General features: G+C 50.7%; 1 protein-coding gene and 1 long non-coding RNA gene across 3 annotated transcripts in view; both read right to left on the bottom strand.

Moving 5' to 3' along the window:
* Nucleotides 1-451: 451 nt before the first annotated feature.
* Nucleotides 452-27,402, bottom strand: part of LOC139276055 (calsequestrin-2-like) — a 55,507-nt gene continuing 28,556 nt past the window's right edge. For both annotated transcript variants that reach the window (XM_070893474.1, XM_070893473.1), the window contains 3 exons: nucleotides 3,772-3,872; nucleotides 3,605-3,679; nucleotides 452-2,059 (listed from right to left, as the gene is read on the bottom strand). In XM_070893474.1, the coding sequence (XP_070749575.1) occupies nucleotides 1,799-2,059; nucleotides 3,605-3,679; nucleotides 3,772-3,872 (437 nt within the window). In that variant the 3' untranslated portion in view covers nucleotides 452-1,798. The remainder of the gene's footprint in view (nucleotides 2,060-3,604; nucleotides 3,680-3,771; nucleotides 3,873-27,402) is intronic.
* LOC139276056 (uncharacterized) lies at nucleotides 23,084-27,026 on the bottom strand. The gene is made up of 3 exons (XR_011595806.1): nucleotides 26,001-27,026; nucleotides 24,015-24,171; nucleotides 23,084-23,728 (listed from the first exon to the last, which is right to left on the bottom strand). It is a non-coding gene; the product is annotated as an uncharacterized lncRNA (long non-coding RNA).

The following is a 27,402-nucleotide window of genomic DNA, read 5'->3' as shown; positions in this document are numbered from 1 at the left end:
TAATATGTTATAATGTATAATATCTATCAGCTTTAAACATCTATGGTCAAACTACATAACTTTTGTGAAAAGTCAAACAACCTCAACAGGAACATGATAGAAAATTCCCAGCTTTTAGTCCTGCACCTATACTCCAACTTAATGCTCGATATTTCTGCTCTGATGGAATCCCAATACATAGTTGATGGGGGGTGCCACCACTGCCCTACTGATCCATTTCTGATCCTAGCTGACTTCTGGGGTCAGATTATTTAATATATTGCCTGTGGGCCCCTGGTGGGATGACTGCTTCCATTAGGGAGCCCACCGAAGGGGGAAGGGTTTGCCTGCCTTAACATTGTGTGGTCAATGGTTTCGAGGGTTGACCCCAAAATGTTTGAAGTTTAAAAATAAATACTGCCATAACCTGTGCAATTGATTGCCAAGGCTAAAGTGAACCTTTAACTATTAAAATACTTCCTGTTACTATAGCAACCCTGAACACTTACCCATATTAAGGTGGATGCATTCCTGTAACTTCTGACAGGAAATCTCTCTAACTGATTTCACACTCCAGATTCCCAACATAACTGTAGTGGAAAATTCTGCCAGGGTTTATAAAATTTTCCAACATTCAGCAAAAATAACGTTGAATAATTAATGGCATATTAAGAGTCATGTTCAATATGCTTTAAAAAAATCATTTGCGATGAAATTTAGTTAATACACTCTTAACATTTTGTCTGGCTCTGTGGATGTTTTTTTAAACAAGGTTCTCTTTAATAGTGAATGCTAATGGTATAATCTGCAACTTGTTTGAAGCAGTCATTGTCCTTAACAGAATATGAAAGCTAAATTAACATCAGTGAGATGATTAAATCAGGATGTGGCAATGATGACACTATTTCAGCTATATGTAACATGACCTTGTATTATGTTGACCACCTTCCTCTAAAACTCCCCGTACTCCCCATATCTTTATGCAGCAATGATGAGCATTATGTATTTACGTGCATGTGCGCATTGATTCTCCAAGTTTGGAAGAAGCTGGAGCTCCCATAATGGGCTGACAGTATAACCAGTCCATACATATGTTATATGAATCTACTGCTGCACTGTTTACCAGTCTTTAGGGAATGGATTTGCAATGTATTTGCATGTTATAATGTAATGATATCAGGATGCCTATTAGGTTCTGGGACATTGTGTTGGCTCCAGCTGATTCACGTACAGTTCTCTTCAACTGAAGTAATATTTGTGATTATTGTAGCTTATGAAAAACAGCTCAATTATTTCTTGATAGCAGTCAAAACTCTTAGGTGCATGATGAGTGGACAATAGAATAGACATTTCTGTTAATCATCATTAAAAATAGATTATGTACTCATTATATTATTGCTGTTTGTAGGACCTTGCTGTGTGCAAAATGGCTGCCACATTTCCCCACATTATAACAGTGACTACACTTCAAATGTACTTCATTAGCTGTAAAATGCTTTGGGACATCCAGAGATAGTGAAAGGTGCTATATAAATGATGCAAGTTCTTTATGTATGGAGAAATGAGATGGGGAAATGAGGACCATATAGGTTAAAAAAAACAAATGGAGGGCAAGTTTTATAAATCAGTTGCTTTTCAATTGAAATATCTGAGATTTTACTTTGATCCCAGGATATTAGTTTCACACCATAGGAATTAGAATTAATTTTCAAGTCTTCATCTCAAATTACAAATATATCCATTTCAAAATACCTTTAAACATGTAGAATTAGAAGATACTTTGTTCACATTGTAGATAATTAATAATAAACAAAAAAAATTAATCATCGTCGTCATCATCGTCGTCATCATCGTCGTCATCATCGTCGTCATCATCATCATCGTCGTCATCACCATCATCATCATCGTCGTCTTCATCGTCATCATCATCGTCTTCATCATCATCGTCATCATCATCATCATCATCGTCATCGTCTTCTGTATTAACTTTTCCCGAGAGAACATCATGGAGCCATTCTTCTAGTTCATTAGCTGATGGTAGATCATCATCATCTTTAATATCCATCCAGACACTGTCAGCCTGTGAGGGTATAGATGTGAAAATCACAATGTTAAATTAATTATGCATTGATGAGGAAAGTTACAAATTATCAGCTTTCAGGAACATGCACACAAGCACAAACCTTATCACATATACATCTACAAATGCTACATTAAATGCTACAATGAATTCCACATTGATTAGAAATGTTATAGGCTATCAGCCTTTGAATAAATCCATCAGGAAAACCCATTAGCAGAAAATAGAGTAATCTTAAAATAAATCAGCAAAACCTTTTCACTATAACGGCACTGAATCGTATTAGAAAAAAGCAACCCCACAATGAGGAGGAACTAACAAGACTTGTACTCAGGGCTGATGTTCCATTGTTGCTTCAGATGTAAGATTTTTCTCCACCTGCTCAGCTCTGCCAGGAGGTCTTGATGACTCAGCTATGCATAGTGATAGACCATTCAACATCAATTCCATTCATTCTACTTTTAGTACCCAATTGTCTTACTTTCTTTCATGGTATTGCAGCCTTTTCATTTCTCTCTAATTATATAGTAACTGCAAAAAATAAACATTTCTGTGAACTTACAAAAATTGGGTTCATGTCACAATGAGCTTGGAGTCCTTTCTTACTGACATCGGTTATCTGACGACATTAGAAAAGCAGGGATTGTTCTTCTTAGAGCAGAGAAGGTTAAGGGGAGATTTGATGGAGGTGTTCAAAATCATGAAGGGGTTTGATACAGAAAGGAGAAACTGTTTCCAGTGGCAAAGGGGTCCTAACCAGAGAATATATTTTATGGTAACTGGCAAAAGAACCAGAAGCGACATGAGGGAAACATTTTTTACACAGTGAGTTATGATCTGGAATGCAACGATGGTGGAAGCAGATTTAATAGTAACTTGCAAAAGGGAATTGGATAAATACTTGAAGGGGAAAATTTTGCAGGGCAATGGGGAAAGAGCAGGGGAGTGAGACTAATTGGATAGCTCTTCCAGTGCCAGCACAGGCACGATGGGCTGGGTGGCCTCTGTGTTGTATCCTTCCATGATTTTATGATCAGTTTTAGGAAGGTGATTATTAACATAAAAATTAATCCTAGTCTTTTTTTTGCACTCACAATAGAAAGCCATTGATGCCCTTCCTCCAAAATGTCCCCAGAGCAAAACCACAGCTATCCCACTTTTCAGATGTATAACTTGCATTCATCTAAAGTTCTAAATTTGCACACACATTTCCTTGCAAATCTATATTGTTGCATAATAACTATCCCTAGCCATACACATACATGTAAGCCTATATGGATAGAGGAATTGAAAAGGAAAATCACACATATGCCCAAACTTGTAAAGAAATAGAGAGCCACATGCAATTATAAGTAAATATGCAGTGATATCCATGTACAGTCACACATTGGTCTACAAAACCACTATTGTAAAACCAGACACATGCATATAAAAAGATGGGCATGCACCCTCAAAATCCCATAGATCATGGCAAAATATACCTATATTAAAAAAGATTGTAAGAGGACTCGAGTGTAATGGTTGGAATTTGCTGATGCTACTTACATCAGTGACATTCACTACTCCAATCTGAGGCCTGTGAAGGTCAATCTTGAAAATTTTCTCCCAGTATGTAAACAACTGAAAGTCAAAAAAGGAATGTAAGATTAAATTACTGCAACAAAATGCCTGCAATATAATTCCTATTTATTACTGTGTGACTTGATACTCACCAGCGGGAAATCATCAGGGTCGATCAATACAATGCTTAAATCTGGATTGTCAGTGTTTTCTCTCGCTACCTCTTTTAAAATTGACAGAAATTCATAACCATCTGTAAAGCAATAGAAATCTCCCAATTATCCTCATGCAAGAGACCAGAGAAATTCACCTGCTTTGCGCCTCCCATTAGCGAATGCAATGCAGGGGAGCCGTAATTGGGCGCTAAGAGGTTACCGACGCAGCAAATTAACCGACACCCGCGAACTTCCCTGGCGGTTTTGCACTGGGGCTAACACTTACCGCCTCGCTTTCTTGCGCTCCGTAGATCGTGACATCATCCAGTGCACAGCGTCCTGTTACAGGTAGAGCATCCGAAATCCGGAAACTTCGGGACCGAGGCCGTTCCAGATTTCAGGTATTTCCGGATTTCAGAATGTCTTTCTGATGTCCCGAATCCGGAAACGCACGGGCCAAGGTTCAGATATTTCCGGATATCGGAATGTCCTTCCGACATCCCGAATCCGGAAATGCCTGGGCCGAGGTAAGTGGGGGGAGGCGGCGGAGCGGGGTGAGTGAGTCCAGGGACGGAGCGGGGTGAGTGAGTCCAGGGGTGGAGCGGGGTGAGTGATTCCGGGGGTGGAGTGGGGTGAGTGAGTCCGGTGGCGGAACGGGGTGAGTGAGTCCGGAGGTGGAGCAGGGTGAGTGATTCGGGGGCGGAGTGGGGTGAGTGAGTCCAGGGGCGGAGCGGGGTGAGTGAGTCCATGGGCGGAGCGGAGTGAGTGAGTCCGGGGGCGGAGCGGGGTGAGTGAGTCCGGGGGCGGAGCGGGGTGAGTGAATCCGGTGGCGGAGCAGGGTGAGTGAGTCCGGGGGCGGAGCGGGGTGAGTGAGTCCGGGGGCGGAGCGGGGTGAGTGAGTCCGGGGGCGGAGCGGGGTGAGTGAGTCCAGGGGCGGAGCGGGGTGAGTGAGTCCGGGGGCGGAGCGGGGTGAGTGAGTCCGGGGGCGGAGCGGGGTGAGTGAGTCCGGGGGCGGAGCGGGGTGAGTGAGTCCGGGGGCGGAGCGGGGTGAGTGAGTCTGGGGGCGGAGCGGGGTGAGTGAGTCCGGGGGCGGAGCGGGGTGAGTGAGTCCAGGGGCGGAGCGGGGTGAGTGAGTCCATGGGCGGAGCGGGGTGAGTGAGTCCGGGGGCGGAGCGGGGTGAGTGAGTCCAGGGGCGGAGCGGGGTGAGTGAGTCCGGAGGCGGAGCGGGGAGGTCAGCGGCCAGGAAAAACCTGCGTTAAAGACTTGCAAAAAAGGTAAGTTAAAGTTTTTATTTTTAAATTATTTGTCAACGATTTGTGAATGTTGTGTGAATTTTTATTATTTGTTTTTTAGAATTATCTTTTGTGTTTTACCCCTCCCTAGGCCCAACATGCAGCGGTAATCAGTTTAAAAAAATGTCCGGATTTCGGAACATTTTCCGGATTGCAGATGACCCCACCATGGATCAGCCCGGTGTCCAGATTCCGGAACATTCTGAATTTCAGAACTCCGGATTTCAGACGCTCAATCTCTATTCGCTCCCGCCCCCTGCAGCATCGTCGGGCGTCAACAACAATAGCTGCAGGAGGCATCGTCACCTTGGCTGCCCGCTTGGGGAACGATATTTCAAGGCAGCGTGGTCTGGTAGGGCAAAATTTATTTCTGACCTCAAGCTGATGCCTCCTGATCTCTTTTGACCCCATGATTCCCCAGCCCTTCGCTCTCTTAGAGTGGTTACGGCTGCTATGAACGTGGCCCGTGGCCCAACATTAAGATTGAGACAGCATTAAGATTGATTGAACTCATAATTATCCCTTCCCTTTAAGCTAGCGAAGGAGCCTTTAAAACCGGCAGCGCTGCACAGAATGTTGTGCAGCGCTCTGCTGCTACCGCCCCTCACTCACTTTGTCGCTCTAAGGGAAGTGATAGCACTTGATTTAGTGCTCCACTTCCCTCTTGTAGCGCTAAAGGGGAGCAATAAAACATTTCCACCTGGTGATACTTCTGCACTCCTTCAAAAAGTTATCACCCCAAACGGGACATTACGCAATTTCTAGCCAAGAATTATTTAGACAAGCAAATATTCCACAGATATCAATTCCACTGTAGCTGCCGATAAAAACATTTTTTTTGTGGATTCAGACATTAACTTTCTGGTACAGATGTTACACCTTGAAATAACTGTTGCCAATATTAGTGAATAGACATTTATCACATTTGCACATTTGCATGGCATTCTGCTATTTGACTGGAACATGGGAACACGATCAGGCCATTCAACCCCTCAAGCCTGTTTTTCCATTCAATTAGATCATTGCTGATCTGCACCTCAACTCTATTTAGCCGCCTTTGATATATATCCCTTGATAAACTTATCTAATAAAAATCTTTTGATCTTTGTCTTGAAAATTTCAATTAGCCCAGCATGCATAGCCTTTTGGGCTAGAGTTACTATTACTTAGTTTTACCCATACTTTTTCCACTGCCAGAGACCATAGTGCAGATCTTAAAGAAGGGTAACTTTGAAGGTATGAGGCGTGAATTGGCTAGGATAGATTGGCGAATGATACTTAAGGGGTTGACTATGGATGGGCAATGGCAGACATTTAGAGAAAGCATGGATGAACTACAATAATTGTACATCCCTGTCTGGCGTAAAAATAAAAAAGGGAAAGTGGCTCAACCGTGGCTATTAAGGGAAATCAGGGATAGTATTAAAGCCAAGGAAGTGGCATACAAATTGGCTAGAAATAGCAGTGAACCCGGGGACTGGGAGAAATTTAGAACTCAGCAGAGGAGGACAAAGGGTTTGATTAGGGCAGGGAAAATAGAGTACGAGAGGAAGCTTGCAGGGAACATTAAGACGGATTGCAAAAGTTTCTATAGATATGTAAAGAGAAAAAGGTTAGTAAAGACAAACATAGCTCCCCTGCAGTCAGAATCAGGGGAAGTCATAACGGGGAACAAAGAAATGGCAGACCAATTGAACAAGTACTTTGGTTCGGTATTCACTAAGGAGGACACAAACAACATTCTGGATATAAAAGGGGTCAGAGGGTCTAGTAAGGAGGAGGAACTGAGGGAAATCCTTATTAGTCGGGAAATTGTGTTGGGGAAATTGATGGGATTGAAGGCCGATAAATCCCCAGGGCCTGATGGACTGTATCCCAGAGTACTTAAAGAAGGGTAACTTTGAAGGTATGAGGCGTGAATTGGCTAGGATAGATTGGCGAATGATATTTAAGGGGTGGATGGGCAATGGCAGACATTTAGAGACCGCATGGATGAATTACAACAATTGTACATTCCTGTCTGGCGTAAAAATAAAAAAGGGAAGGTGGCTCAACCGTGGCTATCTAGGGAAATCAGGGATAGTATTAAAGCCAAGGAAGTGGCATACAAATTGGCCAGAAATAGCAGCGAACCTGGGGGGCTGGGAGAAATTTAGAACTCAGCAGAGGAGGACAAAAGGTTTGATTAGGGCAGGGAAAATGGAGTACGAGAAGAAGCTTGCAGGGAACATTAAGGTGGATTGCAAAAGTTTCTATAGGTATGTAAAGAGAAAAAGGTTAGTAAAGACAAACGTAGGTCCCCTGCAGTCAGAATCAGGGGAAGTCATAACGGGGAACAAAGAAATGGCAGACCAATTGAACAAGTACTTTGGTTCAGTATTCACTAAGGAGGACACAAACAACCTTCCGGATATAAAAGGGGTCAGAGGGTCTAGTAAGGAGGAGGAACTGGGGGAAATCTTTATTAGTCGGGAAATTGTGTTGGAGAAATTGATGGGATTGAAGTCCGATAAATCCCCAGGGCCTGATGGACTGCATCCCAGAGTACTTAAAGAGGTGGCCTTGGAAATAGCGGATGCATTGACAGTCATTTTCCAACATTCCATTGACTCTGGATCATTTCCTATCGAGTGGAGGGTAGCCAATGTAACCCCACTTTTTAAAAAAAGGAGGGAGAGAGAAAACAGGGAATTATAGACCAGTCAGCCTGACATCAGTAGTGGGTAAAATGATGGAATCAATTATTAAGGCTGTCATAGCAGCGCATTTGGAAAGAGGTGACATGATAGGTCCAAGTCAGCATGGATTTGTGAAAGGGAAATCATGCTTGACAAAGCTTCTGGAATTTTTTGAGGATGTTTCCAGTAGAGTGGACAAGGGAGAACCAGTTGATGTGGTGTATTTGGACTTTCAGAAGGCTTTCGACAAGGTCCCACAGAAGAGATTAATGTGAAAAGTTAAAGCACATGGGATTGGGGGTAGTGTGCTGAGGTGGCTTGAGAACTGGTTGTCAGACAGGAAGCAAAGAGTAGGAGTAAATGGGTACTTTTCAGAATGGCAGGCAGTGACTAGTGGGGTACCGCAAGGTTCTGTGCTGGGGCCCCAGCTGTTTACATTGTACATTAATGATTTAGACGAGGGGATTAAATGTAGTGTCTCCAAATTGGCGGATGACACTAAGTTGGGTGGCAGTGTGAGCTGCGAGGAGGATGCTATGAGGCTGCAGAGTGACTTGGATAGGTTAGGTGAGTGGGCAAATGCATGGCAGATGAAGTATAATGTGGATAAATGTGAGGTTATCCACTTTGGTGGTAAAAACAGAACGACAGATTATTATCTGAATGGTGACAGATTAGGAAAAGGGGAGGTGCAACGAGACCTGGGTGTCATGGTACATCAGTCATTGAAGATTGGCATGCAGGTACAGCAGGCGGTTAAGAAAGTAAATGGCATGTTGGCCTTCATCGCGAGGGGATTTGAGTACAGGGGCAGGGAGGTGTTACTACAGTTGTACAGGGCCTTGGTGAGGCCACACCTGGAGTATTGTGTACAGTTTTGGTCTCCTAACTTGAGGAAGGACATTCTTGCTATTGAGGGAGTGCAGCGAAGGTTCACCAGACTGATTCCCGGGATGGCGGGACTGACATATCAAGAAAGACTGGATCAACTGTGCTTGTATTCACTGGAGTTCAGAAGAATGAGAGAGGATCTCATAGAAACGTTTAAAATTCTGATGGGTTTCGACAGGTTAGATGTAGGAAGAATGTTCCCAATGTTGGGGAAGTCCAGAACCAGGGGTCACAGTCTAAGGATAAGGGGTAAGCCATTTAGGACCGAGATGAGGAGAAACTTCTTCACCCGGAGAGTGGTGAACCTGTGGAATTCTCTACCACAGAAAGTTGTTGAGGCCAATTCACTAAATATATTCAAAAAGGAGTTAGATGTAGTCCTTACTACTAGGGGGATCAAGGGGTATGGCGAGAAAGCAGGAATGGATTACTGAAGTTGCATGTTCAGCCATGAACTCATTGAAGGGCCGAATGGCCGACTCCAGCACCTATTTTCTATGTTTCTATGTTTCTATGCCTGTTCACCCAAACTGAAATACTTTCTTTCCACTGCTGTAATGGTGTATTTTATCTATATTACTATTCCTCCTCCTTTCCCAATTTCCCTGTCCTTTCTGAATGAAGACCTTCATCCATTTAAAACAACGGCAATAACAACAACTTGCATTTATATAGTGCCTTTAACATAATAAAGCATCTCATGGTGTTTATGTTAAGCAGTTATACCCTAGTGCAGTAATACTATCTGCCATTTCTAGTCTTATATTGAGTAATAGAGGCTCCAGATTTCCTCCAGGTCAGCAGCATACCTGGGGTGAAAATCTGGCAATCCTAACATGGTAAGGGAGGGGCTGGGGGAGGGAGCAGGGCCTGGTAACAATCTCTCATTATGCCTCTTACTGTCTCGTGCTAATATTACTTGTATTATTTAACCATCTCCTGTTTTTCATTTAAGCACTTTGCAGGTCATTCTATTCCATTTCACATGCATGTGTGTATTTGTGCATCAGTGTATGTGTGTCTTACCCTGCCCTGTTTTTTTTTTCAAATGTACATTCGTAATAGCTGATGAATTTCCCACGGAGATGGGATGGGGTTGGATAGCCAACCTGCTCCCTGGAGGTGGGTTGGCACTTTAGATATTATAATGAGACTGGAAGGTTTAACTGTGGCCAGCCAGGGATCCCGGGCTTCAGCTTTCCCAGCAGCTGCAGTGAGGCGACGACAGCCTCAGGGAGCTATCCATGTTGGCCGGGAGGAGAAGGAGTGCTTTCTCGCAGCCCCCAAGCTCCCCCACCATCAGCCGCAATCCCTCTGGGTCGGAATCATCCCCCCCCCCCCCGCCAGTTCGGTGATCGCTGCCCCCCCCCCCCCCCCCCAGTACCCCGCTCCCCAAGTTGGACACACCCCCAGGGTCGGGACTCCCACCTACCTGGGGTTGCAGCCTCTTGTCGAGCATTCCTTGCCCGACTGGAAGCCATCCTGTCAATCAGGCTGACTTTTGGGCGGGGGCCTGCCTGTGAGGTCACACGCACAATGTTACGGTAAACCTGAACATTTCCCGCACTCCACCGGGTCTGAACGGCAACATTTTGGCCCTAGAGTTGGCTGGTTAACTGATCTTACAAATGCTGCCTAGCCCGTTAAGTGTTTCAGCTTACTGTTTCAGCTTACTGTTTCAGACTTGTAGCATCTGCAGTTTTTTTACTTCACGTCTAAATTTGTCTGCTCTATTGCACAAAAAGCAGTTTTAATGGTGACTTAGTATAGTATTAGGCAGTGCTCGTATCAAGGATGACCCGGTTCCACACCAAAAAGGGATGAGTTCACAGGTGTTTCAATGAGGGACCTGACATTCCAGGTTCCGAACTACATTTTGAAGGGTGGACGATGCCCGTGCATGGATTCTTTTAACGTGGGGCGAACGTTGTACACCAGCCACCACACGGGCTTGACAGAGCAAGATCTTGATCCAGTGGCAAGGGTTAACCAAGATGACTGGAGACCAGCTCTGCTGCATGGACCTAGTGCGCACACATGCTCCTACTATCTATAGATCGCAGTGTGGGCTGGCCCATGCTGCCCCTGGGCCCTCGCCTCTTCCGGGCCCCGAACCCTCACCTCTCCTGGGCCCTGAACCCTCGCCTCTCCAGAGCCCCGAACCCTCGCCTCTCCTGGGCCCCGAACCCTCGCCTCTCCTGAGCCCCGATCTCTCACCGCTCCTCCGCCCCGATCAAAAATGGAGCAGTCACTAACAGGTGGTGACTTACTATTTATGCAATAACATGATGGAAGATTTCCTTTGTGCAATAAGTACAGTAAACTTGTAAGCTGCTTCTTTGCAGAGATTTATGATTCCGTTACAAATCAAATATAGGAAATCTACCCCATATTACCAATAAATAGCTTTCGCCCAACGTTCTCAATAATGAAACACAACTTTGTAATACAGGTTGTACCTCGACAGTCCGGACCCTTGGGATCTGACCAGTGCCGGACCAGAGACTTTTCCAAACAATCGGAGGTCAACTGGTGACAACGTTGCTGACAACGACCCGGATGTGTTCAGCGCATGCCCTGCGCAGAAGCCCACTACACAGCATTTAGTCGTCCGGAAGTCGAGAGAAGCCAGAGAGGGAAGCGGTGCGGCGAGGAGAGAAGCAGCGGGGCTAGGAGAGAAGCAGCGAGGAGAGAAGCGGCGGGATGGGGAGAGAAGTGGTGGGGCGGGGAGAGAAGAGGCGGGGCGGGGAGAGAAGAGGCGGGGCGGGGAGAGAAGCAGCGGGGTGGGGAGAGAAGCAGCGGGGCGGGGAGAGAAGAGGTGGGGCGGGGAGAGAAGCAGCGGGGCGGGGAGAGAAGCAGCGGGGCGGGGAGAGAAGAGGTGGGGCGGGGAGAGAAGAGGCGGGGCGGGGAGAGAAGAGGCGGGGCGGGGAGAGAAGCAGCGGGGTGGGGAGAGAAGCAGCGGGGCGGGGAGAGAAGAGGTGGGGCGGGGAGAGAAGCAGCGGGGCGGGGAGAGAAGCAGCGGGGCGGGGAGAGAAGAGGTGGGGCGGGGAGAGAAGAGGCGGGGCGGGGAGAGAAGAGGCGGGGCGGGGAGAGAAGAGGCGGGGCGGGGAGAGAAGAGGCGGGGCGGGGAGAGAAGCAGCGGGGTGGGGAGAGAAAAGGCGGGGCGGGGAGAGAAGCAGCGGGGTGGGGAGAGAAGAGGCGAGGCGGGGAGAGAAGAGGCGGGGCGGGGAGAGAAGAGGCGGGGCGGGGAGAGAAGCAGCGGGGTGGGGAGAGAAAAGGCGGGGCGGGGAGAGAAGCAGCGGGGTGGGGAGAGAAGAGGCGAGGCGGGGAGAGAAGAGGCGGGGCGGGGAGAGAAGCAGCGAGGAGAGAAGCGGCGGGATGGGGAGAGAAGTGGCGGGGCGGGGAGAGAAGCAGCGGGGCGGGGAGAGAAAAGGCGGGGCGGGGAGAGAAGAGGCGGGGCGGGGAGAGAAGAGGCGGGGCGGGGAGAGAAGAGGCGGGGCGGGGAGAGAAGAGGCGGGGCGGGGAGAGAAGCAGCGGGGCGGGGAGAGAAAAGGCGGGGCGGGGAGAGAAGAGGCGGGGCGGGGAGAGAAGAGGCGGGGCGGGGAGAGAAGCAGCAGGGTGGGGAGAGAAGAGGCGGGGTGGGGAGAGAAGAGGCGGGGCGGGGAGAGAAGAGGCGGGGTGGGGCGGGGAGAGAAGAGGCGGGGCGGGGAGAGAAGAGGCGGGGCGGGGAGAGAAGAGGCGGGGCGGGGAGAGAAGAGGCGGGGCGGGGAGAGAAGAGGCGGGGCGGGGAGAGAAGAGGCGGGGCGGGGAGAGAAGCAGCGGGGTGGGGAGAGAAAAGGCGGGGCGGGGAGAGAAGCAGCGGGGTGGGGAGAGAAGAGGCGAGGCGGGGAGAGAAGAGGCGGGGCGGGGAGAGAAGAGGCGGGGCGGGGAGAGAAGCAGCGGGGTGGGGAGAGAAAAGGCGGGGCGGGGAGAGAAGCAGCGGGGTGGGGAGAGAAGAGGCGAGGCGGGGAGAGAAGAGGCGGGGCGGGGAGAGAAGCAGCGAGGAGAGAAGCGGCGGGATGGGGAGAGAAGTGGCGGGGCGGGGAGAGAAGCAGCGGGGCGGGGAGAGAAAAGGCGGGGCGGGGAGAGAAGAGGCGGGGCGGGGAGAGAAGAGGCGGGGCGGGGAGAGAAGAGGCGGGGCGGGGAGAGAAGCAGCGGGGCGGGGAGAGAAAAGGCGGGGCGGGGAGAGAAGAGGCGGGGCGGGGAGAGAAGAGGCGGGGCGGGGAGAGAAGCAGCAGGGTGGGGAGAGAAGAGGCGGGGTGGGGAGAGAAGAGGCGGGGCGGGGAGAGAAGAGGCGGGGTGGGGCGGGGAGAGAAGAGGTGGGGTGGGGAGAGAAGCAGCAGGGTGGGGAGAGAAGCAGCGGGGCGTGGAGAGAAGAGGCGAGGTGGGGAGAGAAGAGGTGGGGTGGGGAGAGAAGAGGCGGGGCGGGGAGAGAAGAGGCGGGGCGGGGAGAGAAGAGGCGGGGCGGGGAGAGAAGAGGTGGGGTGGGGAGAGAAGCAGCGGGGCGGGGAGAGAAGAGGCGGGGCGGGGAGAGAAGAGGCGGGGCGGGGAGAGAAGAGGCGGGGTCGGGCGGGGAGAGAAGAGGTGGGGCGGGGAGAGAAGAGGTGGGGCGGGGAGAGAAGAGGTGGGGCGGGGAGAGAAGCAGCAGGGTGGGGAGAGAAGCAGCAGGGTGGGGAGAGAAGAGGCGGGGCGGGGAGAGAAGAGGTGGGGCGGGGAGAGAAGCAGCGGGGTGGGGAGAGAAGAGGCGAGGCGGGGAGAGAAGCAGCGGGGCGTGGAGAGAAGAGGCGGGGTGGGGAGAGAAGAGGTGGGGCGGGGAGAGAAGAGGCGGGGCGGGGAGAGAAGAGGCGGGGCGGGGAGAGAAGAGGCGGGGCGGGGAGAGAAGAGGCGGGGTGGGGAGAGAAGAGGCGGGGCGGGGAGAGAAGAGGCGGGGTGGGGAGAGAAGAGGTGGGGCGGGGAGAGAAGCAGCGGGGCGGGGCGGGGAGAGAAGAGGCGGGGCGGGGAGAGAAGAGGTGGGGTGGGGAGAGAAGAGGTGGGGCGGGGAGAGAAGAGGTGGGGCGGGGAGAGAAGCAGCGGGGTGGGGAGAGAAGCAGCAGGGTGGGGAGAGAAGAGGCGAGGCGGGGAGAGAAGCAGCGGGGCGGGGCGGGGAGAGAAGAGGCGGGGCGGGGAGAGAAGAGGTGGGGCGGGGAGAGAAGAGGTGGGGCGGGGAGAGAAGAGGTGGGGCGGGGAGAGAAGCAGCGGGGTGGGGAGAGAAGCAGCAGGGTGGGGAGAGAAGAGGCGGGGCGGGGCGGGGAGAGAAGAGGCGGGGCGGGGAGAGAAGAGGCGGGGTGGGGAGAGAAGAGGCGGGGTCGGGCGGGGAGAGAAGAGGTGGGGTGGGGAGAGAAGAGGTGGGGCGGGGAGAGAAGCAGCGGGGCGGGGAGAGAAGAGGCGAGGCGGGGCGGGGAGAGAAGAGGCGGGGTGGGGAGAGAAGAGGTGGGGTGGGGAGAGAAGAGGTGGGGCGGGGAGAGAAGCAGCGGGGTGGGGAGAGAAGCAGCAGGGTGGGGAGAGAAGAGGCGAGGCGGGGAGAGAAGCAGCGGGGCGGGGCGGGGAGAGAAGAGGCGGGGCGGGGAGAGAAGAGGTGGGGCGGGGAGAGAAGAGGCGGGGTGGGGCGGGGAGAGAAGAGGTGGGGCGGGGAGAGAAGCAGCGGGGTGGGGAGAGAAGCAGCAGGGTGGGGAGAGAAGAGGCGGGGCGGGGAGAGAAGAGGCGGGGCGGGGAGAGAAGCAGCGGGGCGGGGAGAGAAGAGGCGAGGCGGGGCGGGGAGAGAAGAGGCGGGGTGGGGAGAGAAGAGGTGGGGCGGGGAGAGAAGCAGCGGGGCGGGGCGGGGAGAGAAGAGGCGGGGTGGGGAGAGAAGAGGTGGGGTGGGGAGAGAAGCAGCGGGGCGGGGCGGGGAGAGAAGAGGCGGGGTGGGGAGAGAAGAGGCGGGGCGGGGAGAGAAGAGGCGGGGTGGGGCGGGGAGAGAAGAGGTGGGGCGGGGAGAGAAGCAGCGGGGTGGGGAGAGAAGAGGCGGGGCGGGGAGAGAAGAGGCGGGGTGAGGAGAGAAGAGGTGGGGTGGGGAGAGAAGCAGCAGGGTGGGGAGAGAAGAGGCGGGGCGGGGAGAGAAGAGGCGGGGCGGGGAGAGCAGTGGCGGGGCGGGCGAGAAGCGGCTGGGTGGGGAGGGAAGAGGTGGGGTGGGGAGAGAAGAGGCGGGGTGGGGAGGGAAGAGGTGGGGTGGGGAGAGAAGAGGCGGGGTGGGGAGGGAAGAGGTGGGGTGGGGAGAGAAGAGGCGGGGTGGGGAGGGAAGAGGTGGGGCGGGGAGAGAAGAGGCGGGGTGGGGAGGGAAGAGGTGGGGTGGGGAGAGAAGAGGCGGGGTGGGGAGGGAAGAGGTGGGGTGGGGAGAGAAGAGGCGGGGTGGGGAGGGAAGAGGTGGGGTGGGGAGAGAAGAGGCGGGGTGGGGAGAGAAGAGGCGGGATGGGGAGAGAAGAGGCGGGGTGGGGAGGGAAGAGGTGGGGTGGGGAGAGAAGCAGCGGGGTGGGGAGAGAAGAGGCGGGATGGGGAGAGAAGAGGTGGGGTGGGGCGGGGAGAGAAGTGGGTTGGGGAGAGAAGAGGCGGGGCGGGCGAGAAGCGGCTGGGTGGGGAGAGAAGAGGTGGGGCGGAGAGAGAAGAGGCGGGGTGGGGAGAGAAGAGGCGGAGTGGGGAGAGAAGAGGTGGGGTGGGGAGAGAAGAGGCGGGGCGGGCGAGAAGCGGCTGGGTGGGGAGGGAAGAGGTGGGGCGGAGAGAGAAGAGGCGGGGTGGGGAGAGAAGAGGCGGGGCGGGCGAGAAGCGGCTGGGTGGGGAGGGAAGAGGTGGGGCGGAGAGAGAAGAGGCGGGGTGGGGAGAGAAGAGGCGGAGTGGGGAGAGAAGAGGTGGGGTGGGGCGGGGAGAGAAGTGGGTTGGGGAGAGAAGAGGCGGGGCGGGCGAGAAGCGGCTGGGTGGGGAGAGAAGTGGCGGGGCAGGGAGAGAAGTGGCGGGGCGGGGTGGGGAGAGAAGAGGCGTGGCGAGGCGGGGAGAAAGAGCTGAGCCGCAAGACCCGAGCCTTCAATCGGGCCCCAAGCCTCCCGCTGAGTCGCGGCAGCAGGAGAGAGAGAGAGAGCCGGGGGAAAGAGAGAGAGCCTGGGGCCAGGCCCAGCTTAGGTGCCTCAATCAGCCGCCTGCCCTTCCTTGCCCGGCCCGCTTACCTCAACGAACAGTACAGGACGCCACCCGCACAGGGACTGATGCCGGACTGTCATGTATTCAACTATCATTGTAACCCATGTATAAGCTGACCTAAGTTGTACACCTTGAGAACATTGACAACAAGGAGTGAACTTGTGGGAGACACTCCTAACCTGGACTTTCAGGTATAAAAGGGGAAGCTCCACCCACCTTCATCACTTGAGGTCTTGGTAATAAGGGTAACTGGTCACAGAGTGACCTGCTCTCAAGTATAGGCCTCGTGTGCATTTATACTGTACAGTAAGGACATATCATTGGCGACAGGATTTAAACCACGCGAGCATGACCACTAGCAGCACAGAAGAGAGGTACTGTGTTGGTGATGATTGGGACGACTTTATTGAGAGACTACAGCAAAGATTTGTCACTAGGGAATGGTTGGGACAGGATTCGGCCGACAAATGCAGGGCTCATCTCCTGACGGTTTGTGCATCCAAAACGTACTCCCTGATGAAGGACCTTCTAGTGGCAGAGAAGCCAGTGGACAAGATGTTCGAAGAGCTCAGTAAGTTGATCAGGGAACACCTTAAACCGGCAAGCAGCATGCACATGGCGAGACACCGGTTTTACACCCACCGGCATCGAGAAGGACAAAGTGTTCCAGACTTCGTGGCAGATCTCTGGCGATTGGCAAGCCTATCTAAGTTCCCAGATGTATGCAGAGCGGAGATGCTGCGAGACTTTTTTATTGAGGGCATCGGGCATGCTGGGGATTTCAGGAAACTGATTGAGACCAAAGACTTGACCTTGGAAGCGGTGGCTCTGTTAGCCCAGACATTTATCTCAGGGGAGGAAGAGACCAGAATGATGTATGACAAAAATCTTGGCTAAACTGCTGCAAACGACCAGGGAGTCAACATTGTTAACGCGGCACACAGTTCTCTAGGCAGACAAGGGCAATCGGACTTGCCTCAGCATGTAGTCGAACCCAGAGGGGGAATTCAACAGAGACAATGGCTAGCTGACCGGCGATTCATGCCATCGCAATGGACAATGCGGCCAGTAATGGGGCATTCAACACCTGTTAATGGTGCGCTTAAGGACAGTTACAAAGACAGTTAGAGATGATCGACTGGTAATGGACCTTTTGTTTCCAACAACGGGGCCTCCAGCTCATGCTGGAGGTGTGGAGGCAAACACCCAGCCAGAGCTTGCAGATATCAGCAATATACCTGCAGAAACTGCAACGTCAGCGGTCACTTGGCGCGTATGTGCAGGAAGCCTGCAGCCAGGTTGATGTACAAGGAGGACGGGCCCGATGTAAGCCCTACAAGGCCAAATGAACACTGGGGGAAATCGCTGGAAGCTGAAGTTCAGCGAGTTCATGTGGAGCACATATACAGTTCATATACCAGGACGCCACCGATAATGATGAAAGTGCTCCTCAATGGCATCCCAGTATTAATGGAGCTCGACACGGGGGCCAGCCAGTCCCTGATGAGTATCAAACAGTTCGAAAGGTTATTGGTGTCCAAGGCCAGGAGGCCAAAATTATTGCCGATTGACAAACAGCTACGGACATATACAAAGGAGATCATTCCGGTGCTGGGCAGCGCCACGGTAGTCGTGACCCACAAAGATTCGGAGAACAGGTTGCCACTCTGAATTGTCCCAGTGGACAGTCCCACACTACTGGGGAAGAGTTGGCTTGCTGTCATGAACTGGAGATGGGGCGATGTCAATGCAATTTCTTCTGTGGAGCGAGTATCATGCTCACAGGTCCTGGTCAAATTTGGCTCATTATTTCAACCTGGCATCAGCACTTTCATGGGGGCCAAGGTAGTGATTCACATAAACCCGGACGCCAGGCCAGTACACAAGGCCAGAGCGGTGCCATACGTGATGCGGAAAAAGATAGAAGGCGAATTGGACCACCTGCTGAGGGAAGGCATCATCTCGCCAGTCGAATTCAGTGACTGGGCGAGCCCGATCGTGCCGGTGCTCAAGGCGGATGGGTCAGTCAGGATATGTGGTGATTACAAGGCCTCCATCAATCGGGTGTCACTCCAAGACCAGTACCCGCTACCGACAGTGGAGGACCTCTTTGCGACGCTATCCGGTGGCAAACTTTTTTCAAAATTGGACCTGACCTCAGCTTACATGACCCAGGAGCTGGCGAGTGAGTCAAGAAGCTGACCACCATTACGACACACAAGGGGTTGTTTGAGTACAACAGATGTCCGTTCGGGATTCGTTCGGCCTCTGCAATCGTTCAGCGAAATATGGAAAGCCTCCTCAAGTCAATTCCAAGGACGATGGTTTTTCAAGACAACATCCTCATCACAGGTCGCAATACTGAAGAGCACCTCCACAACCTGGAGGAGGTGCTACGCAGACTGGACCGGGTAGGGCTGCGACTGAAAAAGGCAAAGTGCATCTTCTTAGCTCCAGAGGTAGAATTCTTGGGGAGGAGGGTAGCAGCAGATGGGATCAGACCCACTGCGTCCAAAACGGAAGCGATCCAGAGAGCACCCAGACCCCGTAACACGACAGAGCTGCGTTCGTTCCTGGGGCTCCTGAACTATTTTGGTAACTTTCTTCGCAGACTGGGCACGCTGTTAGAGTCGCTACACATGCTCCTACTCAAAGGTTGCGATTGGGTTTGCGGGTCCAGCCAGGAAAAGGCTTTTGATAGAGCACGCAACTTGTTATGCTCCAACAAACTATTAACGTTATATGACCCGTGTAAGAAACTTGTTCTAACGTGCGATGCATCGTCCTATGGAGTCGGGTGTGTGTTGCAGCATGTGAATGCCAATGGTCAGTTACAGCTGGTAGCTTATGCTTCCAGAAGTCTGTCCCAGGCAGAAAGGGGCTACGGGATCGTAGAAAAGGAAGCGCTAGCATGTGTATATGCAGTAAAAAAAAATGCACCGGTACCTGTTTGGCAGGAAATTTGAGCTGGAGACAGGTCACAAACCCCTAACGTCCCTTTTGGCCGACAACAAGGCCATAAATGCAAATGCATCGGTCTGCATACAGTGGTGGGCACTTACGTTAGCCGCCTATGGCTACACAATTCGGCACAGACTGGGCACTGAAAACTGCGCTGATGCACTCAGCAGGTTCCCACTAGCCACCACTGAGGGGGCAACTGAGCATGATGCTGAGATGGTCATGGCTGTTGAATCTTTTGAAAGCAAAGGCTCACCTGTGACAGCCCGTCAGATTAAAGTCTGTACAAATAAAGACCTGCTACTGTCTTTAGTTAAGAAATGTGTCCTGAATGGGGACTGGGCAGCCACGTACAGGGCATGCCCTGAGGAATTTAAACCGTTTCATAGGCGCAAGGATGAACTCTCGATTCAGGCCGATTGTCTACTGTGGGGAAACCGAGTAGTCATGCCCCAGAGGGGCAGAGAGGTGTTTATCAGAGAACTTCACAATGAGCACCTGGGCATTGTCATGATGAAGGCAATTGCCAGGTCACACGTTTGGTGGCCAGGGATAGATGCAGACCTAGAACTTTGTGTTTGCAGGTGCAACACGTGTGCTCATCTGGGCAACGCACCCAGGGAAGCCCCCCTTAGCCCCTGGTCCTGGCCCGCCAAGCCATGGTCACGCATCCATGTGGACTACACAGGTCCTTTCATGGGAAAAATGTTTTTGGTTGTAGTTGACGCCTACTCCAAATGGATTGAGTGTGCCATTTTAAATTCAAGCACATCCTCTGCCACGGTAGAATGTTTGCCGCCCATGGTCTACCGGATGTCTTGGCCAGCGACAATGGCCCGTGCTTCACAAGCACTGAATTCCAGGACTTCATGGCAGGCAATGGAATCAACCATATCAGAACGGCACCGTTCAAGCCGGCCTCAAACGGCCAGGCGGAATGAGCAGTGCAGATAACCAAACAGGGTGTGCTCAGAATCCAAGGGGGTTCCCTACAAAGCCGCTTATCACGCCTCCTGTTGGCCAATAGATCCCGACCACATTCACTCACAAGGGTTCCACCCGCAGAGCTGCTAATGAAAAGGACGCTCAAAACCAGGTTATCCCTTATACACCCTACTATGAAAGAAATTGTTGAGAGCAGGCGACAGTCACAATGTGACTACCATGACAGGAATGCGAGTGCGCGATGTATTGATGTCAATGACCCTGTTTTTGTCCTTAATTACGTTGCAGGGCCCAAATGGCTTGCAGGCACTGTGATTGCCAAAGAGGGGAATAGGGTTTTGGTAGTTAAACTTACCAATGGACAAATCTGCCGCAAACACGTGGATCAAACTAAAAGGAGGTTCAGCAACCCCATAGAAGAGGCAGAGGAAGAACACGATGTAGAGTTTACTCCACCACAGGTGACCGAACACCGGAACCAAGTGAAGGAGAGCCCAGTCACTGTGTGCAGTCTGGACAGGCCTGAGGCACCGCAAACAGCAGACACTCAGGCCAGCGCCCAACAATCGGAGCCCTAACTCAGGCGCTCTACAAGGGAGCGTAAACCACCAGAGAGACTTAACCTGTGATCCCAATAAGACTTTAGGGGGGAGGTGATGTCATGTATTCAACTATCATTGTAACCCATGTATAAGCTGACCTAAGTTGTACACCTTGAGACATTGACCACAAGGGGTGCACTTGTGGGAGACACTCCTAACCTGGACTTTCAGATATAAAAGGGGAAGCTCCACCCACCTTAATCACTTGAGGTCTTGGTAATAAAGGTAACTGGTCACAGAGTGACCTTCTCTCAAGTATGGGCCTCGTGTGCATTTATATTGTATAGTAAGGACATATCACGGACCAGGGATGTTTCCGGACTAAAGAGTCCTCGACTGGCGAGATACAACCTGTATTACTATAAAAAACTGTTCTGCAATAATCACTAAACATAAGGAAACTTTTCTACAGACAGGACAATTCAATTCTCCGTGTCTAAACATTGGGGGGGAAAATTATAAAATGACCAAAAATCATGGGCTAGATTTTACACTTTTTTGTATGCTTAACGTCCACTTAACACCCATTTTATCGCTGAAATGAGGCATTGCTCAGATATTTCCCATTTAGGCACAAAATGGAAACTGATTCCCATTTTTCGGACACTTATTGCCGAGCGTTACTTACCCCATGTGCATAACGCCAGGAAAAAATAATACCGACCGCCCACTTTATTTTGTTGTAAAGATCACATTTGCCGAAACTAACGCCCAGGAGATCGCACAGCGACACTTTCACCACCTCGCACACATATCGCCCACAACACTGCTCAGAAAAAGTGGAATTGTTCTGAACTAAAGCCAGCGGTATGGGCACCATTTTTAAAATCGCAGGTCACTTCATTCAAAAGACTGCTTCAACTTCGGGGGAGTTTGCATTGACTCTGGAGTTCGTCTCAGGTGAAGTGACCATCTCAACAGACATATTTTCAGACTTTGGTCTATTGTGGGTTTACTGTAGGTGTACTTTAGTGAGGAAATTATTGCTTCTGATCAGTCGCTATTATACTTTCATTGTAATGGGGCCAGTCATTTCTCAGCCTGCATCGATTAATACGCAGATACTGCAGAGTGCAAATGGCTCAATATCTAATGCACATCATTATGTGCCCAATTTAAGACATGCAAGAATGAGGAGGAGGTGCAGACCATACACATGCCACACTTACAGGGAGAAGAGGTCTTACCTCGACATGTCCAAGCACACCTGCCTTCGGAGACTACGCTTCCATAAAGTGGTGATCAATGAAATATGCAAGCTCATCAGGCCACATATGCAGCCTGCCATCAGGACATCAGTGTTGGTCAAGGTCAAGGTCACCGCGGCACTATCTTTCTACACGTCTGGTTCCTTTCGGGCCTCCACGGTTGATATTTCCTCTCTGTCTCACCATGCTGCACATCGCTGCATTAGACAGGTAACGGAGGCCCTGTATACACGTAGGATGGACTTTATCAGCTTCCCCATGACCACGGAGGCTCAGACTGACAGGGCTGGAGCATTCTACCGCATTGCTAAGTTCCCCAGGGTGCAGGGAGCAATACAGTGTACTCACATCACTATGCGACCCGGAGCGTTTTCGTAACAGAAAAGGATTTCACTCCCTGAAAGTCCAACTAGTTGTCGACCACAACCAGATCATAATGACAGTGAATGCCAAATGTCCCGGCACCTTGATGAGGCTCACATCCTGCGTGAGAGCACTGACTCTGACAGGTTTAAGAGTCAGCCAAAAGGACAATGCTGGATGCTTGGTGACAACCGATATGGTCTAGCCACCTGGCTGATGACCCCCCTGCGTGGCACCCACACCAAGGCCGAGAAGCGATACAACCAGAGCCACAGAGACACACACAATGTGATCCAGAAAACAATAACTGTGCTTAAGCACCGCTTTAGATGCCTGGAGCACTCAGGAGGGGAACTGCAATAGAACCCTGAGCAAATAGCTAAATTCGTGTTCGTGTGCTCCATGCTACACAACCTGGCTATCAGGGGGGGACAAGAATTGCTAGAAGGGACTGATGGTCTACCTCAGGAGAGAGAGGAAGAGGAGGACGAGGGGCTGAATGCTGACCGAGGGCCAGACAATCAGGCTGACTATGCAACCATGTCCACACCCCCTTTCCAGACCACAGGAAAGGGCCTGTGGTGGTTACATAGCTGCAAGACTCTTACGTCAGGAACTCATAACTGAACGATTTGTCTGAAAGAAATTGCTGTGAGTGACAACGCTGACATACTGGTGTGTGTGTGCAGCTCAGACATCAAAGGTTGGCATCATCTTGGTGCCAGTTAAAGTTTAAGTTGATTGTAGTTAAATTTTATTTAACCCTTCAATGTTACGGAATCACCAGTGTGTAACGGTCCAGCTATCTGAGACAATGCGCAACAAGGTTATGTTGAATAAAACATTTTTTATACGACCATTGGTCAGAAGTCATAAGTATCACGAGCAAAAACACCCAACCCCCGCCCACACTCCACTTTTTCGACCATTGACATCAATCAAATGGTCAACATGTCCAGCATCGCAGAATGCAAAGGCAAAGCAGGAGGGTGGCCCTCTCCCCCCATACATTACAACAAATTGCATACACCCAGATGGAGATATAACACAGCCATCACTTGCGGACATGCGCCTCACTTTCCTTCCCCCCTCCGCTTCTTCTCCCCACCTCTACCCCTTCCCTTCCTCGCTCCACGCCGCCTGGCTGAAGAGCTCCTCAGGCAATACCTATTTGTAGGGGATGAAGGCAGATGCGGTCGTTGCATGGATATGGGGCTGCCGAGGAGGCAACATTCTCTGATGCAGAAGCAGGATCTTGGTCCTGCCTCTCATCTGTCGTTCGCAGTGGTGGTGCGGAACCTAGGGGTGGAGTGTCGCGCTCCGGGATGACTGGGAGACCTGTGCCAGCAGTGTTCCTGGCTATGGACTCCAGGGCCTCCACTATCCATGGAACGTACTCAGTCATGGTGGCCAGCTGTCGGGATATGTCCCCCAATGCATCGAGGAACTGGTCACTAATGTCTACAGTCCTCCTGGACAACTATACCATCTCTCCGATCTCATGTGGCACTCGGGTGCTTGGGCCCGGTACCTCCAGAGTGGAGGCGGGAATGACCGGAGGAGCACTAGTTGGCCTTGGGATGGCTTCTGGAGCGTGGCCATGCAGGTTCCTCGAAGTCCACGCTCTCATCCGTAGAGAACAGACCCAGCGGATTGAAGGACAAGAATCGGAGCTCCTCAGCACCAGATGTAGGATCGTCTGGCGAGTCGGGCCCCGTGCCCCCACTTTCTGGCCTCTGTGGTCTTGCCTGGGGCTGCGCTGCTGGCTGAGCTGCAAAACACAAATGAGGTTATTAGAAGAGAAGGAGGTGCTAGGGTCACAAGGTGAGTCCAGCGCTACACACAGCATATGCACAACAAAAGCACCACCGCTATCAAAACCATCACAGACATCACATTTCATGACCATCAACACATTCTGCATTGCAATGATTTTCTTGAGCCCAGCATTTTTACAGGACAATTTTAGAAATCATCGATCATATATAATTGTTCGGATATCAGTGGGTGTTGAATCTATTGAATTTACATCACGCAATGGTGTAAACTTTACTCACGTTGCATCATGTCAGGGTCTGCAGATGCTTGCGTGACCATCCGGGGGTGCTTCCCCACGAGTGTGAGCACCCGCTCCTCCATCTCAGTGATGTCGCTGGGAACTGGTGGCCCCCCACCCGTTCACCTCTGCACGGACATCATCTTCGATAGCTTCTTCTGTAAAAGGTAACAGGACGACAAGGCATGAGATCATTGTGTGATATCATTGCTAGATAGAAAAAACATAGAAACATAGAAAAATAGGTGCAGGAGTAGACCATTCGGCCCTTCTAGCCTGCAGCGCCATTCAATGAGTTCATGGCTGAACATGCAACTTCAGTACTGCCTTCCTGCTTTCTCGGCATACCCCTTGATCCCCCTAGTAGTAAGGACTTCATCTAACTCCCTTTTGAATATATTTAGTGAATTGGCCTCAACTACTTTCTGTGGTAGAGAATTCCACAGGTTCACCACTCTCTGGATGAAGAAGTTTCTCCTCATCTCGGTCCTAAATGGCTTACCCCTTATCCTTAGACTGTGACCCCTGGTTCTGGACTTCCCCAACATTGGGAACATTCTTCCTGCATCTAACCTGTCTAAACCCGTCAGAATTTTAAACGTTTCTATGAGGTCCCCTCTCATTCTTCTGAACTCCAGTCAATACAAGCCCAGTTGATCCAGTCTTTCTTGATAGGTCAGTCCCACCATCCCGGGAATCAGTCTGGTGAATCTTCGCTGCACTCCCTCAATAGCAAGAATGTCCTTCCTCAAGTTAGGAGACCAAAACTGTACACAATACTCCAGGTGTGGCCTCACCAAGGCCCTGTACAACTGTAGCAACACCTCCCTGCCCCTGTACTCAAATCCCCTCGCTATGAAGGCCAACATGCCATTTGCTTTCTTAACCGCCTGCTGTACCTGCATGCCAACCTTCAATGACTGATGTACCATGACACCCAGGTCTCGTTGCACCTCTCCTTTTCCTAATCTGTCACCATTCAGATAATAGTCTGCCTCTCTGTTTTTACCACCAAAGTAGATAACCTCACATTTATCCACATTATACTTCATCTGCCATGCACTTGCCCACTCACCTAACCTATCCAAGTCACTCTGTAGTCTCATAGCATCCTCCTCGCAGCTCACACTGCCACCCAACTTAGTGTCATCCACAAATTTGGAGATACTACATTTAATCCCCTCGTCCAAATCATTAATGTACAGTGTAAACAGCTGAGACCCCAGCACAGAATCTTGCGGTACCCCACTAGTCACTGCCTGCCATTCAGAAAAGTACCCATTTACTCCTACTCTTTGCTTCCTGTCTGACAACCAGTTCTCAATCCATGTCAGCACACTACCCCCAATCCCATGTGCTTTAACTTTGCACATTAATCTCTTGTGTGGGACCTTGTCGAAAGCCTTCTGAAAGTCGAAATATACCACATCAACTGGTTCTCCCTTGTCCACTCTACTGGAAACATCCTCAAAAAATTCCAGAAGATTTGTCAAGCATGATTTCCCTTTCACAAATCCATGCTGACTTGGACCTATCATGTCACCTCTTTCCAAATGCGCCGCTATGACATCCTTAATAATTGATTCCATCATTTTACCCACTACTGAGGTCAGGCTATAATTCCCTGTTTTCTCTCTCCCTCCTTTTTTAAAAAGTGGGATTACAATTGGCTACCCTCCACTCGATAAGAACTGATCCAGAGACTGATACAACACATAACCGACAGATGTAATCATGATTACTATGATAATTATCATTCTTTATATGTCCTTACTATACAGTATAAATGCACACGAGGCCCATACTTGAGAGAAGGTCACTCTGTGACCAGTTACCTTTATTACCAAGACCTCAAGTGATGAAGGTGGGTGGAGCTTCCCCTTTTATATCTGAAAGTCCAGGTTAGGAGTGTCTCCCACAAGTGCATGACTCTTACAAATCAAATTATATAAAAACATAAGTACATGTAAGTAAATGTAATACTTACTCCTACGGATCTGACAAGGTCGTTCCATCGTTTGCGGCATTGTTTGCCCTCACACACCTCGTTGGTCGCCAACAAGACCACCTCTGCTATCTTGGCCCATACCTTCTGGTAGGCCTTTGGGGTGGGCTTCCCACGCCCACCCTGGGTCAAATCACCCCAGCATAACTCAACCTCCTGCAGGAGGGAGGCATTTGCCTCGTCTGAGAACCTCCTCGCTCTTTTGCGCCCTCCAATGTGCTCCTCTCCCAGCTCACTGCTCTCACCAGCGTCAGTCCCCACAGCATGCTTTGTCGCCTCCTCCTCTCCTTCCATTATAGGCACCAAATTCGGGAAAATATCTGGCTGGTTACAGCTAATTTTTTTTTCCTAATTTGCTTAAAGTTCGAAACTCTCCCTCCTTCCTCCCAAAGCAGCCACACCACACACACCTTCACTCCCTCTCTGCTCCCTATCTATCTTTCTTCTCTTCTGCGCATGTCATGATGACCCTTGACCTCCTGAATCGCAGGAATCGAGTGTTGCCATGCTGTTACTAAGGACGGCGACACTTTACGGCAGAAGGTCAGAGATTTAATGCTACTGTCCATTTCATGTCACTCGCGGTAACACCCAATTTCAAAAATGGAGACTAGGGGCTTTGAGAATGGGTGACAAGCCAGCGATCTGAAAACCCATTTTTACCGCCCATGCCAGAAATACCGTCCATTTTTGGGCAATCTGCACAAAAGTGTAAAATATAGCCCATTGTCATTCTTCAAGAGTAAACTGAAGAAAAAAAACGTTTCATTAGTGTCAAATTTTGAATCCAGTTTTCCGGATCTCAAAGGCTGAGTTTTCTACTTGGGTGAATCTTCCCACAACTTTGGCACGGTGTGACTTCTTCCCAGCTGTGGACTTCAGGCATCTCCAGTCAGGGCAGGGCATGGCAGCTGAAGACAAAAATACTTTTTATTTTTAAATTTACTGCGCAAAGGGAAACAAATTGATTACTCTTCCTTGAGGGGGTGGGGGGAATTAAATTTCTAAACTCCCCCACAAAGCTGTATGGCAGGAACACACCAGTGTTCCTAGTGTCCAGTGTTGTTATGGCGTTAACAGCAGAAAATGCATTGAATGACATGTTCCCATCATTAGTGCGTCATTTGAACAAGCATTCTATTCTTGGGAAGATTATATTCAACACCTGCTTTCACTCCTGGCAGAAAATCCCACAAATAGCAGTGGACTGCAGGAAGACAGCTGAACAGCTCCCAGCCAGAATTTCCACTCCCTGTCTATCCCAGATCTGCTCAAAGTTGGGCAAACATGGTGGCTAGTTTGCATAAATATAGGTGTGGACATATTTTTAAAAATATGTCAAACACTGTCCACATTGACACATTTTGTTAATATTTCAACAGAG

This window comes from Pristiophorus japonicus, chromosome 11 (assembly GCF_044704955.1).
Source record: "Pristiophorus japonicus isolate sPriJap1 chromosome 11, sPriJap1.hap1, whole genome shotgun sequence".
NCBI lineage: Eukaryota > Metazoa > Chordata > Chondrichthyes > Pristiophoridae > Pristiophorus > Pristiophorus japonicus.
Note: the sequence above shows the minus strand (reverse complement) of the source record. Positions and strands in the feature narration are given on the sequence as shown.